The sequence below is a fragment of the Mytilus trossulus genome, chromosome 1 (genome assembly GCF_036588685.1).
Source record: "Mytilus trossulus isolate FHL-02 chromosome 1, PNRI_Mtr1.1.1.hap1, whole genome shotgun sequence".
Classification (NCBI taxonomy): Eukaryota; Metazoa; Mollusca; class Bivalvia; order Mytilida; family Mytilidae; genus Mytilus; species Mytilus trossulus.
In genome coordinates this window covers 23,863,315-23,882,415 of record NC_086373.1, presented here as the reverse complement: position 1 = coordinate 23,882,415, position 19,101 = coordinate 23,863,315, and the positions used below count along the sequence as shown (strand labels likewise).

Below are 19,101 nucleotides of genomic sequence, written 5' to 3'. Positions count from 1 at the left end.
TCTAAAAGATCTTTGGAATTTTAAGTATTCGCATCTGATTCACGCCACCTCTATAATAGGGAGTTTCACAATAACTTTGAAGCCCGTCTTTAATTTCTGATAAAATAGATGTTAATAATTTAGAAGGAGGGTTTCGTGGAGGACCCAGCAATATACCGTTGTTTGTTAGGACACTTATGTAGTTTAGGTATCCAATACAGTTCTCCAACTTCGGTTGAAATTCCAAAATGACCAACGAACAGACATATGATTATTCAGGATTTCCTCTTTGGTAAGTGTCGTGAGGGTATATGTTGAGTTTCCAAGTGAATTGTCATTACCTATTTCGTTTATCAAGCAGTTAAAGTAATGAGATTTACACACAGAAACGATGTTGTTTGGGGCTTTATATAATGGCTTTGTATAAGAGTGGAATCATTTTTACAATAAACACTATTAATCTAATAAAGAGTGCATGGTATAATTTCCAACGAGACAAGATAACACAAACGACGTAGATACTAGAAACTATTGATGACCATTGTTTTTAGTTTTTTAACGGTATCAACCTTTTTTTTTTAATTCGACACGATAAGGTATAGGTGAAAACCTGGGTTCAATTTTTTTTGTCATTTGCTTGACCACAATATTTCCCCTCTGAAATTGGGGACCAGTATATTTTTTATATGTTAAATCTGTACCCCTACCTCGCTTTTGAAGTTTAATGGTCATTCCCTCATGTCTGTGTGTTTTGTTCACACACTGATGTCCTTATAATGGCATTTTTAGTGACTGTAATACTAGTAACTAATTTAGCTAGCTCAAATGTAGCTTTAAACCAATTTTTAACTCCCCATTACGTTAAAAAATGCCTGTACCAAGTCAGGAATATGACAGCTGTTATCCATTTGTTTGATGTGTTTTGAGCTTTAAATTTCTTCGGAGTTCGTTATTTTTGTTATTTTATTTTTTTAACACACAAGCCTTAGGCTAGTCCACCATTTCTCTTCTTATTTTTAGGGTTTTATTATATACGAGCTAGTTCTTTAAACGACATGAAATTCTTTTAAATGTGCATATGGTGTTCCATTCGGATGGAGATCTCTTAAATTGTAAAATGATTCATCACAACAACACAAGTAGTAGACAATATTGAAGTAAATGTTTTATTGGATTTCGCTTTATATTATATTACACAGTCAAAGGAACATATAGATGTGAATCATACAACCCGTGAAATTCATGAAATGACAAATAAATGGCAACAGCAGTTTTATACTTAAAACACCGATTTTGTTAATGTTCCAATTTGCAACTATACTCTTGGATATGACAGTATGTGCTCAAGCATTACAACTCCACACGGACATTGATTTCCGTACATATAATTTCGTGAACAGTTTTTGAGTATATGGGCTAAACAGAATCTTTTTGATGATAGCAAAAGAAAGGATAGTCGCGTTGATTTTCGAAATTCGGGTGAAATTGTAGAGATGTTTATTAAGAAATTATGAGAACAAAGCTTAATTGCTTTAATAGAAAAGATGGGATATTGGTTTACCATCCATGACACAAAATCAGTTCACAGTAAAAACCGAAACGACAAAGATACAAAACTATAAGATGGAAATATATGTGCGTGTGAAATGTAAACTCTAAACTGTTGACATATTGTTGTCATTTTTGCGTATTTTGATGTGAAATAGAGTTTTAACAAACACCAATTCTGTTTCGAACTATAGACCTTTTTAACAAATATGATATTTGGAAGGCAGTATAAGTTTTCTCATGATGCTGTATCTGGTTCATATTTACACTGTTTCACAATCTGTAGCTGAATAAAAAAAAGTGAGATGTTAAAAAGTTGCTATATAGATTCCACCACAATACGGTAATAACATTTAACAACAAAAGAAAGTTATCTTTTCAAATGGCTTGCCTTCCACAGGATAAATTAATTAATCTAACTTGTCGATAGAAATAACGTGAACTACTTCATCGATACTGTAAACTGAATAAGTAATCCTTGTTCGTGTGCTATTCTTTTTCTTGCATTCTAATTTGTATTTGCTTAATCTAGAATACGTTTAAACAAAACTATCAAAACAAATCAGAGTTCCTTAAAATGTCATGCATTATATTTATATTGTTTACTTGCTTTCAAATAACTCTGGTGTGATAAGCTCAACGGAATAAACATAAACACAATTTAATAGAAGACCCAGTTAATAAACGAAAATCTTTTCAATCAAATACACTATAACAAAGTAGTAATTCGTTGTTGAATAATGTTAATTATTGGAAAGTACAAATAACTTACTTCATCAAGATATCCATCGAAATGTTCTTGTGGATTTGTAGGTGACCCTGCCACCGTTAACGGACAATCCGTCGATTTTACTCGTCCTGGAATAAACAAGTGCAATATAAGAAGCGAACTTAAAACAAATAATTCTGAGGAAATGGAAAAACGAAGTCATAGCATCAACAATTTCTATTTATCTTATACTCATTTGGTCCAATTTCATATGAAGTAAAATAATACTCCCCCTGTCCATCCCGTTAATGAAACACCAACATAGTAATCAAACAAAGATATCTCCCTTATTAATAAAGTGTTATTTTTATTGTGCAAGTCAACCAATTCAAAATTCCTTTATATTAAACGAAGTTTATAAATATTTACAGCCTTCTAAATATTTTTTTTCATTTTCATTTTACCTTTATGAAAATCTTGTATATCCTGAATTATACATGTATCAACTTTCTACATTATGCTAATTTTTAAATAATTTTCAAAGTCTTGTAGTGACACAAATTGTATCATGTATTATTTAGATTTCCACTTGAGAAAATTATCAAAAAGAATAAGGTTAAAAAATTGCCCGTGAACGGGTTGAATATTATTTTAATGTCCTAGTTGGTCATATTTCTCCTAAAGTTTACATCAAGGTTTATAAAATGAAGGAAACTGATAATTCCATGATGGTTTATGAAAGACTAACCTGACATTCCGTTTGTCGAATAAGCATTTTTACCATTTACTTTTAAACTCAGCACCCTGTCTTGTAAATATAAAACACATTGGTACCATCCATTTGCGTCCTAAAAGTTAAGCAACAAAAAGTGGTTTACATTGTCCGATTAAGTAAAATGTGTTACTTTAAGAATCTTTACTAAACTCAAAGATTTAGTTGGTCCTTTTTTGTCTTTTTCCTCGATATGCTTCATTAACCCATTTGAACGAAATTCTTGAGCTTAGGCTGCTTTATCATAACTCTGATTTTAATACAAATGCAAGCTTTATATGTATTTGGTTTCCCTACGTTGAAGGTTTCGAGAGAACATGACAAAGCCTTTCTTAGAAACCATTTACCGTATCTTATGCACTGACAATGACATCGTATGTGTTTTTTTTCTTTTATAAACAGAAGTGTGTTATCGCACTGATCAGATAATGGAACGGTTTCGTTCTTGAATGTGTATATGTTACAGTGAATTTGTATAATCAGGGATTATGTAGAATCCCTGATTTTTCAGGGAATATGTAGAATCACTAAAATCATTAGTAATTATATATAATCCCTGAAAATGACCAGTGATTTTACATAATCACTGAACATTGTAATAATTCTTCTACAAATTCCCTAATATGATTTCAGGGATTATGAATAATTTAATGGTCCTTTGTTTGATAAACAAAATTAATGTAGAAAAATCATAATTTTAAGTTTCTTTCATTTTCCTTGCCAGATGAAATAATTTAGCTTTTAAACACAGATGATGATCTAAAAGGTATAACCAACACAAGGTTTTGAGATATAGTTGAAGACTTCAAAATTAAAAATATTAACCTTCCCTTTATAAAAATAGCTTTACATGTATGGTTTGTTTATCAAAAGCCATCGTCAAATGGATATTCATGCTCTATTTGTAAATCCACAAGCATGTTATTTGTGATACACGTAAAGCAAATGGTGAAGTAGATTATGGAACAAATGTTTTGTGTTTTTTTTTTATTCAAATAACAATTTGAAAGAAATTCAAACTGTGAGAACTTAGGCATCTAAATGTAAAGAAAAACAGGCAGAACTTGGGATTGACAAATAGAACAAACTTTAAGAAGAAGCTTGCATATTCCCATAGCAATTCGACAGGATAAAAAAGAAAAGGGAAACCCAAAAAACATAATGGCAATTCTTAAAAAAAAAGTCTAAAAAGGATATTGCCTGACCACAAAACAATGGTATCTTTATATGTCTTGCTCGAACCAGTTCAAGGTTGCAAATTTCCATTTTTTTTTAATTTTTGTTTTTTTTTGGGGGGGGGAGTGTACTTTCATATGTTTTTACTAAACTTTTAATTTCTCTTAGGCGTGTTGTTAAAATCTGATTCGACATGTGCAGGAAAAGGATTTTTAAAATGTGGATATTGTGGTAAAAATAGATGTGAAGCATATTATTTTAATATACTAGTATTGTGTTTCACATTTTAATATAGTGTACCTAACTATTAAAAAAAAAGGGTTTATCATTTTGATATATTGTTACAATTTTTGTTACTTAATTATGATGTTTTTATGTGATTTTATAGAATGAATTATTTTATTTTTATTAACTTTCTTTATAAATACAACTATTTCATCATTTCAGTTATTACGTAGAATCCCTGACGTTTTTTCTAGTGATTATAAATAATCTCTGAAAATTTCAGGGATTCTGCATAATCACTAAACTAGCCAGTGATTCTACATAATCCCTGAAAACTGTAACATGTATACATTATAAATTCGTTTGTATACAATGCAGGCGTAGATATACATGAAATACCAATTAGAACAATATCTATGTTTAATATTGCGTTTGTTCAGAGGTGTAGAGGTGCAAAAAGATGCAGATCAAAACACTATACATGTGTATGTATTTCGTTTGTTATACAATGTACATAATGCAGTTGTAGAGGTGCAATAGATACCAATAAAACACTATATATATATATGTGTTTATTTTTCGTCTGTTCTACGATGTACACAATGAAGTTTTAGAGATGCAAGAGATGTAAATGAAGACAATATCTATGTGTTTATATTTCGTGTATTCTATAATGTACAATATGAAGGTGTTGAGTTGCAGAAGATTCCAACCTACAAAATATGAATGTGTATATATTTTGCAAACAGCGACTGTTGTCTGTTCTATGGTCGGTTTAGTGTCTCTTTGACACATTTCCATTTTTCATTCTCTATTTTATTATCAGGAAAATGTAATAAATCGAAAGGCTTCCATTTTGTTTTAAGTTTTGTTTTGTTACTAGTCACTAAAGGTTCAAGATTTATAACTTAATACGTCAGACGCGCGTTTCGTCTACACAAGACTCATCAGTGACGCTCAGATCAAAAAAGTTAGAAAAATCAGACAAGTACAAAAATTGGTAAGCAATGATGACCCAAAAATTCCAAAAAGTTATGCCAAATTCGTCTAAGATTATCTTGCTAACAGGCTTATAACAAAGGCATACCTTAGCTACGTCCATTAATTCAACAACTGTTTTTCCACTCGTTGAAAACTGTACTTCAAACGTTTCATTAAAAGGATAGAAAGCAACTTCTAATGATGGCTGAATAACTTTACGTTGCCATCGCCTTTTACATCCATTAGACAAGATTATCATCTTTTGACGCCTGCGCACTTGATCTGGATGAACTTTAAAACTGAATTTGAAGTACACAGTAGATTGTAAATCATTTCCATTAAAAATTCCTAGTTTAAATGGCGCACGACGAATTTCTACTGATTTTCCAATAGCTCCTTTTTCGTCCGCCACTCTAATCCTCTGACGACCAAATAGTGGAGTAAGGTCGCGACCGTCTGCATCTCTTAATCCCTCATCTAATGTCATATTTACCAAATTTACGCATTTTGTCATTACTGAAATAAATCATACGTTGTAGATTACACATGCAATTTAGAAATTGACAACAGGAATATATTTGAAAAAAAAGTATCATTTGAACAGGTTTCAAAAAAGATAATTAAAAAACGTCCATACTTTCCAACTTTGACAATCACCCGCATACAAATTAAAGCATGTTTGTTTTTAAAAAGCATTAATACCACCCAGACATTATGAAAGAAAACAAATCTTACTGTTTAGAATAAGCGAAGTGCTAAAATGGTTGATTATAAAAAATAGTGGAGGTACTAACATTTGGGTAAGACGGCTCCTCTGTAAACAGGCACTTTATGAGATTGTGGTTTATTAGGGTTCCACACACAAGTGCAGTTGTCATCATTCCATACTTGGCTATCAGTATAAGTGCTACAAGTCTCTTCTTGCCATTGCCCATTTACCAAGCGTTGATACATTTGTGGATTCGTATGTGCTTTCAGACCTTGACTACAGCATTTGCATGACTCAACAAGTTCAGGTTCTGCCCATCCACATCTGCACTGATCTTGTCGCCATACTAATGGTACTGGGCAACTCTGATAGATATTTTCAAAGATATTTTCATTAAAGGCTGTTTCAAATTTTGTCTTATCCAACGGATGCGCTTGGAATCTAGAGCTACAGGCTGTAAAAAAAATATAAAAAATTAAGAAAATATATCAGTCCTGAAATATTAGAGGTTTACTGAACAGTGTATCAAAAATTGTAAGAGTTTGAATTAAAGAAACCGTAGTATACCGCTGATGAAAATTCATAAATCGAGTTCAAAGAGAAAACAAATCCGGGTTATGAACTTAAACAGAGGGAACCTCATTAACTAAAAGAGGAAAACAACGGAGCAACAGAAACACCGAGCTGCAACAAAAACAAACGCCAACGCAAATAGAAACTGTCATAATTCTGACTTGGTAGAGGACATTTAGGAAAAAATGGTGGTTTGAACACAATATAAAAAACAATAAGAGGAAGTAAGTAATTAGTTTATTACGGTGTCAACTATCAGATAAAATCAGCATAAAAATGTATTAGATTAAAAGTAATTTCAGACACTCTTACCTCATGTTCATAATTTATTAAATGCATACACAATTTAAAACATTTTTTCAAAATTAAAAAAAATATTTAAAAATACCAAACAATTATTTCTAAGATCACCACTTTTCACTTAAAATAACATAAAGTAAAATTTATTTAAATAATATGCTAATTAAAAATAAAATGTGGTAAGATTGACAATGAGAAAACTCTCCATCAAAGTCAAAATGTCTTAAAAGTTAGAAACTATAGAATAGTGTACGAGCTTCAACAGTGAGGAAAAAGCAATGAACCGCACCCGACATAGCCGAACGAAAAACAACTCAAACATGAAAACCATCGACCTGATTCATGAACACATCATTAAACGAAATACAGATACGGTAAACAAAAACAAAAGTTGGTGGGGTTCGTGTTGATTATTCTTTAGTTTTCTATATTGTGTCATGTGTACAATTGTTTGTCTGTTTTTTTAGCCATGATGTTGACAGTTCATTTCTGATTTATGAGTTTGACTGTCCCTCTGGTATCTTTCGTCCCTCTTTTACCCTTTACAGACATGTTTTAATAGCGTTACAGCACGAAGAAAGAACAAATTATAAAATCAGTCGGAATAAGCTACACTCATTTGATCGATACATAGCACAAAACAAGCTAAACATGATTTAACAAAAATAACTGATCCGACAGTACTTGCAGTAACTGAAATTAGTTCAAAACCGTCAGGAACTTACAATTAAAGCATTATCAAAGTCAGTAATAAATAAGTCTTTATCAAAAAGATGTAGTGTCAGGACGTTATAAACAGTCTTGAAAACATGACCTTGTGCAATGCCAAAATAATGACAGGATATAGAACCACAAGTGTAAGTACTAATAACAGTTTAGTAATACATATAGCTAGTCATGTTAATGTATTGATTAATGTCAGTACCGATGAAACAATATTACGATTTTAATACAGTGTTGAATTGATAAATGGTGCACCAACAAGATTATGTTATGCACGTATCGTCTATGTGAGTAACTCTCAATTAATCATAACAATATGTTCACATGTAAACAAAAAGCCTACTATAACTTAGGATGAAATAAGAATACATTAATTGCAAAAAGTATTTGTAAAACTATCAAGCTTACATTTTTTTAATAATTTGATAGCTTCATTCAAACTTTGACTCTATCACTATATATGTGGTTGAATATGTAAATTTAAAATATGTTGAAATACAACGTGTGCGTGTCTCGTTCATTTTTTTTATTGACAATTGTATGAAACTGGTGTTCCAGAATAAAAGTAACAATTTGCAATCAAATTTTGTGATAATAGGATTTCTGTTAAAGGAACTAATTCTACTATGAAACAAGTTTAAAGATACTGAGTACTTTTCGACACATAGCGGGTTCAGTTTTCATAAACTGAATACCTCATTACTTTTACGTGTAAATAACGAGCCAACAGTAGTATACTAGTTAAAAACGTAAATCATTTTTCAAACAGATAAACATAAAAAACTGAAGATATCTCAAACTCAAAACGAAACGAGGCCATGTGTGTCGAAGGAGCGAACGTTTCCTACCATATGTATTATGTATGTATCACGCTTCAAATGTCACCTAAGTCAGATAGTCATAATAAGGTAACGATCACAACAGAATCAGAAGAATATTCTTGTATTTTAAGACTTAATATCGGGGAAACATGTCTCCGGGTAGAAAAGTTTTTGTGTAAATGTGGAATACGCTATGCAGTTTCCTGTGTTAGTTTTTTTTGTTAATTTTGTAAACGCAAAAAGTTCAGCTATTTAATATGATCTTCTTTGAAGCACTGCTATGCCAACCTCCATACCACAAAACAAACAATTCTTTTTATTTGAATTTTATTTATTTTGTTTGGCATTGGCTAGTATCTAAGTTTTGTATATAAATACATGAAATATATTAAACTTCATTTGGTCTTTGTTCCGTTTCACATGTTTAATTCTTTATTACTTTAAGCACATATAATACAAATACATTTCATAACACAAAATGACATAGTACATCAGAGAAGCAAATAACTATCAACAATTGTCCACTAACAGTTCAGTCCTACAGAATGATTACGCGCATTAAAGGTTTTGGGAGACTTCGCCGATTTAGATAGTTTTGTATTCTGTTTTGAATTTTAAAAAAAGATCACCGTTAATTATTTAAATCCAAACCTATGTCACACTTTTCAAACTAATGAAATATGCTCCATACATGTACTTGAAAAAACAAAAGTATCGTGATTTTGAAAGTCACATAAGTCTTTGTAGTTTTAATCTTTGAAATGCTAAAAGATCAATCTAAATGATTGATGAAAAAGCATTGCATATTCTACAATGAATAAAAACAGAAAAGTATTGGGACATTTAACACCTGTTTCATTTGTCAGTTTGATTTTTTTTTATGTCTTTGTTTAAACGTTTAAAGAAGAAAACAACGCATTAAAAATCACGAAAGTTGATAAATTGTAATTTACAAATACTTCATGGTTTGTGAATAAGGTTTGTTCTTTAACATATTTTCTCCTCGTTAAATTTCAAAAATCAGCTGTTAGTCCTCTTCGCTCTTCTAGACAATTCTTTAATTTTGGGATAAAAATGAAAGCATAGTCCTACTATAACTGTTATTATAGATAAACGACCGAAGAGATTGTTTTGTTGCAGCCCACCTAAAAATGGCAAAGTCTCTTTCGCCTCTATTGCACAAAATAGACGACATCAAAATTAAAACTCGGTGCTTCTCTGACCAACTCTGATGTGGTATTGAGGAGTGATTAAAAAAATAGATTTCAAATACCCGTGAACGTCGTGAAACATATTTTCCTTACCTATCATTTGTTGATATAAAACTACATATCAGGGTTCTTGCTTATAATTGATATAGACAGGTTTTAGTTTTACAAATGGTTTGAAAAATAACCATGAGGGTATTACAAGGCATTTTCTTGGCGCATGGAATTGGAAAATCAAAAGTAATATAAATCTACCAAAACATAATCGCTAAGATGTTTAAAATATGACAGAAGCATGTCGATATCAGTTTCTATAATTTTGAATTTGGGGGGAAAATTGCTTAAAGGCTTCTAAACTGTAAAAGAAAATCGGTCATCGTGCCATCATTTTGTGATTTTTTTGGCTCTAATATTGAACATGTTTTAGACAGACTTACATAAAAAGATATGTTTTCTATAAAACTGTTGATTTGGGCCATCATTTTGTGATTTTTCTTTGCTCTAATATTGAACATGTTGTAGAAAAACTTACATAAAAAGATATGTTTTCTATAAAAATGTTGGTTTGGGGAAACTATCTTGTGTCGTGTTGAAGACAGTATGTTAACCTTCTTTAATTCGTATTATTCAATTCTAAGCACAACACAACTTATTATATATTCCTTATAAATGTTTTTTTTACTGAATCATATTACTATGAAGTATTCGAATGAAGAGGTATTAAGAATAAGAGTAAAACTTACGTAACCCATCCCATGTTGTAGCCGTCTCCATTGTATCAGTAACTGTTGCTTGTGTGGTTGTAGATGTTGTTAGAACATTTCTTCGGACATTTGATGTTCTTTCATTTTTCACATTATCTTCTTTTTGTTCAATTGGTTTTGATGTCCCGAGTTCCTGATCATTGCTGTTGATATTTGTTTTAGGAAAAGTCATTCTTGAATCTTTCGTTGGAGGACTTTGTGTTTTGTCAACTAAATTTTGTTTGCTTTCAATATCTTTTGTAGTTTTGTTCTCATGGGATACAATATTCTTCTTTGCATATACATCTGTCTTTGGTTCTTTCAAATTTGTTGTTTTAACATTTTGAGTTTTCTGTTCTGGCTTCAAAGTATTTACACTGTTTTCTTTTTGCGAGGGTTTAGCATCAATGCTTTTTTCATCTGCTTTTATAATTGTTTTAACAATGTTTGTTGTAACTGTCTGATCTGCATTATCCTTTGTTGTAGAATGTTTTGATTTTGAAGAATCTATTACGTTGGTGACTTTCGTGTCACTAACTGTCTTAGATTGTTTATTTATTTCTTTAGTTTTGCTATTTACATCGCTGTGTTGCCCTTGCTTTAATTCAGAACTACCCTTTTCGTTGATCATGTTGGAATTCGTCGATGAATTCGCACTATCATTAGCTTCAATTTCCACTTGATTTGAACTCAACTTAGATTGGGTTTCTAATTTAGAAGTGTCACTAGACATAATTGCTTTGGGGTTCTCGCTTTTGATATCTATTTTGTTTTGTCCTGTCGTCGTAGACATGTTTTGGATTGTCTTTGTTTCTACGGATTTTATACTATTAGTCTTTATCATCTGTTTGTTATCTGTCTTAAGTTTATTTTCTGGCTTCTTTGTTGTATTTTTCGTTGTGGTATTTGCCTTAGTCGTTGGTGGTGTCGTTGGTGCCGAATAAGCTTCATTGATAACAATTGCTACTAGAAAAAATACTGAAAGATATGTCCGCTGTAATTTCATAATCTGAAAAAGGAAATTATATCTTAATAAGTCCCATTTTATCATTATTCTAGTTATCCAAAGATACTTTTATAATCATAACACATGATAATTAACAAAAACAAGCAATCCTACAACAGTTCTAGGAAATCATACAACAAAAGTCAATAAAATCACATTAAGAAACTTACTCAACAATTAAAGAAAAAGTTCAACATATCTTCTATATTTCAAATACATTTTAAAGCAATTTGCTTTAAAAGGTTCTTATTAACACATCTAAAAAAATTAAAATCACAAAATACTGAACTTAGAGGGAAATCAATTTGGAAAGTCCATAATCACATGGCAAAATCAAATAACAAAATGCATCAAAAACGTATGGACAAGAACTGTCACATTCCTGATTTGGTACAGGCATTTTCAAATGTAGAAAATGGTGGATTAAACCTGGTTTTATTGCGCTAACAGCCTCATCAAATTTCGTTATATTTACATTGATGCGTTAACTAAACAGACACACAAAAAAGGCAATTGTATAATTATTTGGACTAAAAACGATATGACATAACAGAGTATCTAACCGAAACCATAACAGAAACATCCAAACTGAAAGTAATTTATAATTAGCACATACTTAATTATAGAAGAAATGTACCCATGTTAACTCCAGAGTAAAAAATACATAAACAAGTAATATATGAATACTCAACATACAAAAAGTAATATCAGATAATTTCAAACAAGGGAAACATGAAATATCTGTCACGTTTTTACAAAAATATTTGTATGATTTATGACATTAAAATTCATAAACGAACTGAATAAGAATATGAGAAATTAGAAAAATAAAACAATAGTAGAACTTATAAGAGAAGAAAAAAATATACCATAAAGAAGTCCAGACGACAAACCAGTCTTAATTCAGAAACATTTATAAATACACGAATGTGTTTTAAGTTTTTTTTACAGTACATCAACGGTTTTAACAGTTTTAATGGATTATTATAGGTTTTGTTGGAAGAAATATAACTGAATCGGATAATTAAAAATGATTTTAAAAACTAATAGAAGGGATGTAAAAAAAAATAACATTTTTTTAAATTTATTCCAGAACTATAGTTTTGCAATCTTTTTTTTATACACATGTATATAGTATATAAAACTATATATTTCGGTCAACGTTTATGATGTTAATATGATTCTTTATTTAGTTTGAAGTGTAACAGTTGAAAGACAAAATGACGAGGTCACTATAAATAATAAAGTTACGCTTAGATAGAGGTTCCCTTATATTTATTGCCTCAGATGTCTGCCTTAAATTATCCATACAAGAACATCAACGGCATTGGATAAATACAAAAATGAAGATCTACGTCATTTAATAAATACGAAGATGACGATCTGCGACATTTAATAAATACGACGATGATTATCTACGTCATTTAATGAATACGTTGGTAATTATCATTGTGACGTTGACAAAAAAATTAGTAGCTTTAACCATTAATCACGCGACATGGCAACACACAAGCACTATGGACAAAGATCATATATACGGGAAAACAGTTTTCACGAATATTTTTCAAATAACACACGATGAACAGAAACTTGATAAGGTCCTGTTATTTAGGTTAAAAAGACGACATGAAAAGATCAGTTATTTGTCAAAACTGTTTTAGCCTTAAGATTCTTTTCAGGATAAAATAGTAAATGTTTATTTCGCCGAACATTTTATGGAAGAATTGAAAAGAAAATTAAAAAAAATGAATTTTATATTTGAATGATGCCTAAAGTATAATGATAATATACTTTTAATGCTGTTTTTTTCTGAATGAAAAAATGAAAATTAAGTACATGATGTATCAATTCACAAAACTAAATGACAACACGATCATAAAATACAAAAGTAAAGTTAACTGGAATTGTAAATTTTGCGATTTCTAAAGATTATGTTTCCTCCATTCGAAACATACTCAAATCGATGAATAATGACACTGACCTTATATGTATTTCCTTACATACATACGTACAATAAGGAAATAATTACATAAACATATACTTACGCTTACAAAGATGGTCACCAAATGTGTCAATTCTGTCAATCAGTTTTATAATTATCGTATAGTGTATGTAGGTGTAGTGACAAATGTTATACGGACAAAAACTGCAAGAACATGAATATCTGACAGGTTGTTAAGAGGGCAACTTTTGTCATATTATAGGACCATTATTTCATCTCTCTGTGTCATTTAAGACTTCAATATCCTAAAAAAAATCAATTTATTGACTCACTGTCTATTCTATTTTGCTGATTGATACCAATATGTCAACCCTGTAGACCATTTTACCACCAACACTGACGCCAAATATTGAAAATTACAATGTTAAGACAAGGCCCGTATCATTGGTTTAAAACATAGATGGATACATATGTTACTAATATTATATGCCTGCAAACTACAAACAAGTGTTGGCACCATACGAACCTTCATACGCAATTCAGATAAAATAATTTCCTTTTTAACCACACAACGTCATGCACCGAAACATTTAAACGTAGGGTCAATCATCAAATGCCCTAAACTTCATTCGTTTCTGTCTAATAATGATAGAGTAATCTAAATAGTAATCTAAATCTAAATAACATTTGATAAATTAAACAAAAACGAAGATACAAATTATAGTATGAACAAATTAAGAAATTATGTTTTCATATGTTAGTGGTTATACGCAACGACGCCATAACGGATCGGTACGGTGATGAAAATCAGGAAATTTACAGAGTGAAATAAATACTTTAGAACAAAATGAACTTTTAAAGGTATGAAATAGATAAAAAGAATATCTGTTAACAGCATTTTTTCCCCACGCTCTTTCATTCTGTTCTTAATTTTGATTTGGTTTTCTAGTAGTTTTGATTGATGCTGATCTGGCGAGTCTTTTGCAGTCGAAGCGAACGTTTGACGTACTCAATTATAAACCTTGTATCTTTGATGAGTTCTTAAGTTTGGTTTGTTTATTTTGAAATGTAAGTACATTAGAATGCGTATCAGCTTGGATATGACATCTGGTTTTTTTTTCGTCAAAAAAGGAAAGTGTCAAACGATTATTTTAGAACCAATTTGTTTAATGTTTAATTTCAACATGTTTATGACATCACAATGACATCAGATATGACCTTTCTGCACTACAATGTCTGGATTTTATGAACCTATTCATTTATCTCATTTATCATTAAAATTAACATAATTTGAAAGACCTTTATTTTTTGGCAATATTTGGGGGCTAAATAATGGCACTTATACCTCTTTTAAGAAAAAAAAACCCATAATCACTTGGGGTATTTTGAATAAGTTCTTACCATCCTAAGTAATACTGAGTTTTTCACAGAGCTCAAGTGTTTTATCATTGTCTGTTGATTGTCATTTCCATACATAATAATAACGATATGTAGTAAATTTGTAATTGTTGATTGCTATAGCTGATAATGATAAGCCAAGTTTCTTTGATGATTTCTTATATATCACATCTCTAATGCATTTTCTGTATTTGGTAAGTGTCACATATACATATCATTAATGGTACCGACAAATCGTTGTTCGATACTCTGACAATTACTTTAGTATAGAAAAAATGAAGGTTTCCTATTTGTAAGGTATAGTGGTATACAACAAGGATATCATCTTTTTCATTTGTTTTATGATAGCAGAACGTGTTTTTGTACTTGTCTTATATCATATTTCTCATTCAATCATGAAATTTAATGAAATAAATTTACTTACTTCAAGTTTAAGATATTCCGTATTCTCCAAAATAGTAATGTTTTACAAACAAACGACAATCTACGACGGAATCACAATTCCTGCATTACGGTAAATGGGTGTTACTCATTAGTACGTTGTTAAGAGGTGTGATATTTTTGTCACGAACATTAAATGCTATATAAATGACAAAGACGATCCATCACACGACTGGAGTATTCCCTGGCATGTAATAGATACAAAAATACCTGAAGAAGACACAATACAAGTCGTGTTTTAATTAGATACTACATTTTTATGTAATTTAATATTAGATTTGACAGATTACATATAATAAATTATCACAGAGATAAAAATACAATAAATAAACAAATAAAAATAAAAATATCTAATTAATAAGAATATCAGAAGAACAAAACGATAAACTGCATATATTTTAGAAATGTTAATCTAACTAGTAAATACATATAATAGCCTCTTCTAAAAGATTATTTTCCATTTTGTAAAAAAAATATCCAGCATTTTCGAATTTGATATGCAGCGATATAATAATTCGCTATATTCCTTAAACATAATTTTCTTTATGGAACAACTTTGAATTATATGTGTAAATAAAATGAAACTAACTTCAAACAATGCCCCCAAGTATATAATCTTAACAATTAAACAAAGTAACAACCAGAATACTCATACTCCCATAAGACCTAATGTGACCTGATATTACTCCTCAGATTGGTGATGTGAAATTACAGATGAAATGAAGTACAGTACGAGGACTAACAAGAAACATGTTTCATTTTCTGTCGGTTGATTTATAGATTTTGGAATGTTTTAGGGGGGAGGGGGTTCGTATTGAACTTTAACATTTTAAACCATTCCGAGAAGATCAACATGAAAACAGTTTATTTTCTGATATAACTCAGACGGTAACAGTGCTTTTTGTCACTGATATTTAAAAAAAAATTAAATACTGACAATCCACTCCTCGATCGAAATGTATAGAAAATATATCAAAACACTAAAAAACGTAAAGAATTATATTTTTGATCAAATGACAAAATCAAAATCTCAAACACATCAAATGAACGAAAAACAACTGTTTAGTTCCTGATTTTGTACAGGCATTTCTCATGTAGCAAATTGTGGATACACCTTTTTTTTTCATCTATCCAAATTTCTCACTTATACGAAAAAGGGCCAGAAGATATCAAACTCATATATCTTTTTTTTTAAAACATCAAACTCATATATCGAAATAAATTGACAACGACATTGCTAAAATAGGAAAAGACAACCAGACTGATAATAGTAAACAAGACACAACATAGAAAACTAAAGACTAAGCAACACGGACCCGACAAAAGACTGGAGGGATCTCATGTGCTCCGGAAGGATAAGCAGATCCTGCTCCACATGTTGCACCTGTCGTGTTGCCCATGTAATTACAAACCCGGTAAATAGTATAATATGGTATGACATTTGGATAAAGTTTCATTATAATTATTACAATGCGTAAACAAAATAAACAGACAAGTATATAAAGTCAATATTGTAGGTGTAATCCTCTGATATCATAAGTAAAATTATAGCATCAATTATGGGGTTACTATCGCTGTGTACATTTTGTGATGTTGAAGTCTAGAACAATTACTTGATAACTAGATATAAAACCAAGTGTTAATATACTCATCATAGATACCAGGATTTAAATTTTATATATACGCAAGACGCGCGTTTCGTCTACAAAAGAATCATCAAAAAGTAAATGCACTAAGTAATACATAAGACAGTTCTTTTCCACTCGTTCCGTTTGTTGAGAAGTTTAAAGTGCTATTTTGTCAGTTTTTTATAAACTTTTCAAATATATCTTTAAGTTTGGTAGTTTTAAAGTGCTTTTCTGATTTATTAGAAAGAGTAAAAATTATAGGCGTAGTTTAACCTCCGAATCTACGGGAAGTCAGAGTTATGGTGCTGTCTAAAACAGAATTTTCTGAATGTTTCTTCATAATCAGGTTAACATACATTTGACCACGTTATTATTGAGCTAGTATTTCAGCCATTACAAAGTACTAGTATCGTTTGTGAATTGTAAACATGCATACACTTTATTCTTTTATGAAAATTAAATTTTGATTTCATAGTAATTCATAGTAAACAACTCATCAAGGTACCAGGCAATTATCGATTGTAGGAACGCCAGTACATGGTTATTAGTAAAGGTTCCTTAATTGTAATGAAATTTAATTACACCATTACTAAACCAATTAAATATTAATATTCTCGTAATTGTTATAGAATGTATCCAATAACACTATTTAAAACTAAAATCTCGATTTTATATTCATTTTTTCGAAATTTTCATTTGACGTCACTTTGTGTGGCGTTGAAAGATTCGTGTGACGCACAGTTCATTAATTATTTTGCGATATTTGTGTTCTGTCGTAAATAAATTTTACGTAATCGTTGTTATTCTGTGGTGAATATTTCGAAATGTATAAATGTATTAATTATTTAGGTATTTCACTGTCCCGACTGTTCTTGCACTTTTTGTACTGTAGTCCTGTCACGTATTGTTGACATTTTTACAATATTTTTTTACATTTTCATATAAACAGAAGGTTTTGATAGTTATAAAACTAGGTCCAACCCACCAATATTTCTTCAAATGTCCTGTACCAAGTCTGGAATATGTCAGTTGTTATCAAATAGTTTGTTTCTATGTATGTTGCATTGGTGTTTGTTTTTGTTGTACCTCAGTGGTTCTGTTTTGTCGTTGTTTTCTTCTTATAGTTGATGTGTTTCCCTTCCCACCGGTTGTAATTTGTAACCGGGGTTAGTTTTCTCTCAAACGATTTGTGAATTCTTAACAGCGGTATACTCCTACTGCCTTTAATTACAGTAACTTATCTTCATCTGCTGTATCACGATGTTGTATTGTATTGGTCTGTGAATTATTTGACCAAAGTTGAAAGAAAATACAAGCTAATGAAACATTTTCTCTTTTTTGTTCTGTTTCTTCTAAAAAATCTTTAAACATAAACGTTATATATTGTAATAGTTACTACAAACAGGAAATAAATAATTTGCCTGAAAGCTTTACGCATAACCGCAATGAAAAAGTTGTCAATCTGATGTCTTTCTGCTTCCGGTATTATAGTGTTTACCTTTATTAGACAATAAAATAGAAACTGTTTGGTTTGTTTCAAATCATTGTATATTCTTAGTTGTTATTACCTTTTTTCGAGCTACTTTACATTTATATTGAAAATGTGAAAATTTCTTTAATACAGTGTGAGCACTAAATTTTTTTTTTTATCAATCTCCTATTGCTTGATTTTAAAGTCTTTCTTAATATTCAAGACAACAACAAAACATTAAAACTATCAAATTTTTGAATTCTTGTCATATTTTCGATTTTCTCAGGTTTTATCCATCCAAATGTATTAAATTTTTTTTTACACGACACCCCACTTTTGTCTTCATTAATCTGTTCAATAGATCATTTCAGATTTAGTGATCCGGCGGCATGAAATCCTTGTTATTTTTTCTTGGTTTAAAGGGTAAAAAACAATTCCAATGTTAACAAATAGTAAAGTCTGAAGAAAACCCTTTTCCCGCCATTTTCTAAATGTCTCGTATTTTGAAAACTACACACGAGACTAATGATTTTATTACTTTATTTTGTTTAAATATCAAAGTTGTTTTCATTTTAAGCAACCACATGAAATCCTTGTTATTTTAAAGTAGAGCAGCAGACATCCTTAAGGTCATCATGTTCTTTTTCATGTGTTTTTTATTAGTGTTGTACTTTAAAGAGAGGTGGGTATCTTCATTTAAGGCACGCCTTTATGTAATGATTAATAGTATAACAGCTAGTTAAGTTCC

At 30.4% G+C, this 19,101-nt stretch overlaps 1 protein-coding gene across 1 annotated transcript; it reads right to left on the bottom strand.

The window, feature by feature from the left end:
• Positions 1-1,128: 1,128 nt before the first annotated feature.
• On the bottom strand, positions 1,129-15,429 carry LOC134719416 (uncharacterized). Its single transcript, XM_063582418.1, has 7 exons — positions 15,238-15,429; positions 10,468-11,476; positions 6,185-6,553; positions 5,497-5,906; positions 2,985-3,084; positions 2,300-2,385; positions 1,129-1,813 (listed from the first exon to the last, which is right to left on the bottom strand). Exons 2-7 carry the CDS (start codon positions 11,471-11,473, stop codon positions 1,766-1,768), a joined length of 2,019 nt encoding a protein of 672 aa, XP_063438488.1. The 5' UTR covers positions 11,474-11,476; positions 15,238-15,429; the 3' UTR covers positions 1,129-1,765.
• Between the last annotated feature and the right edge of the window lie 3,672 nt (positions 15,430-19,101).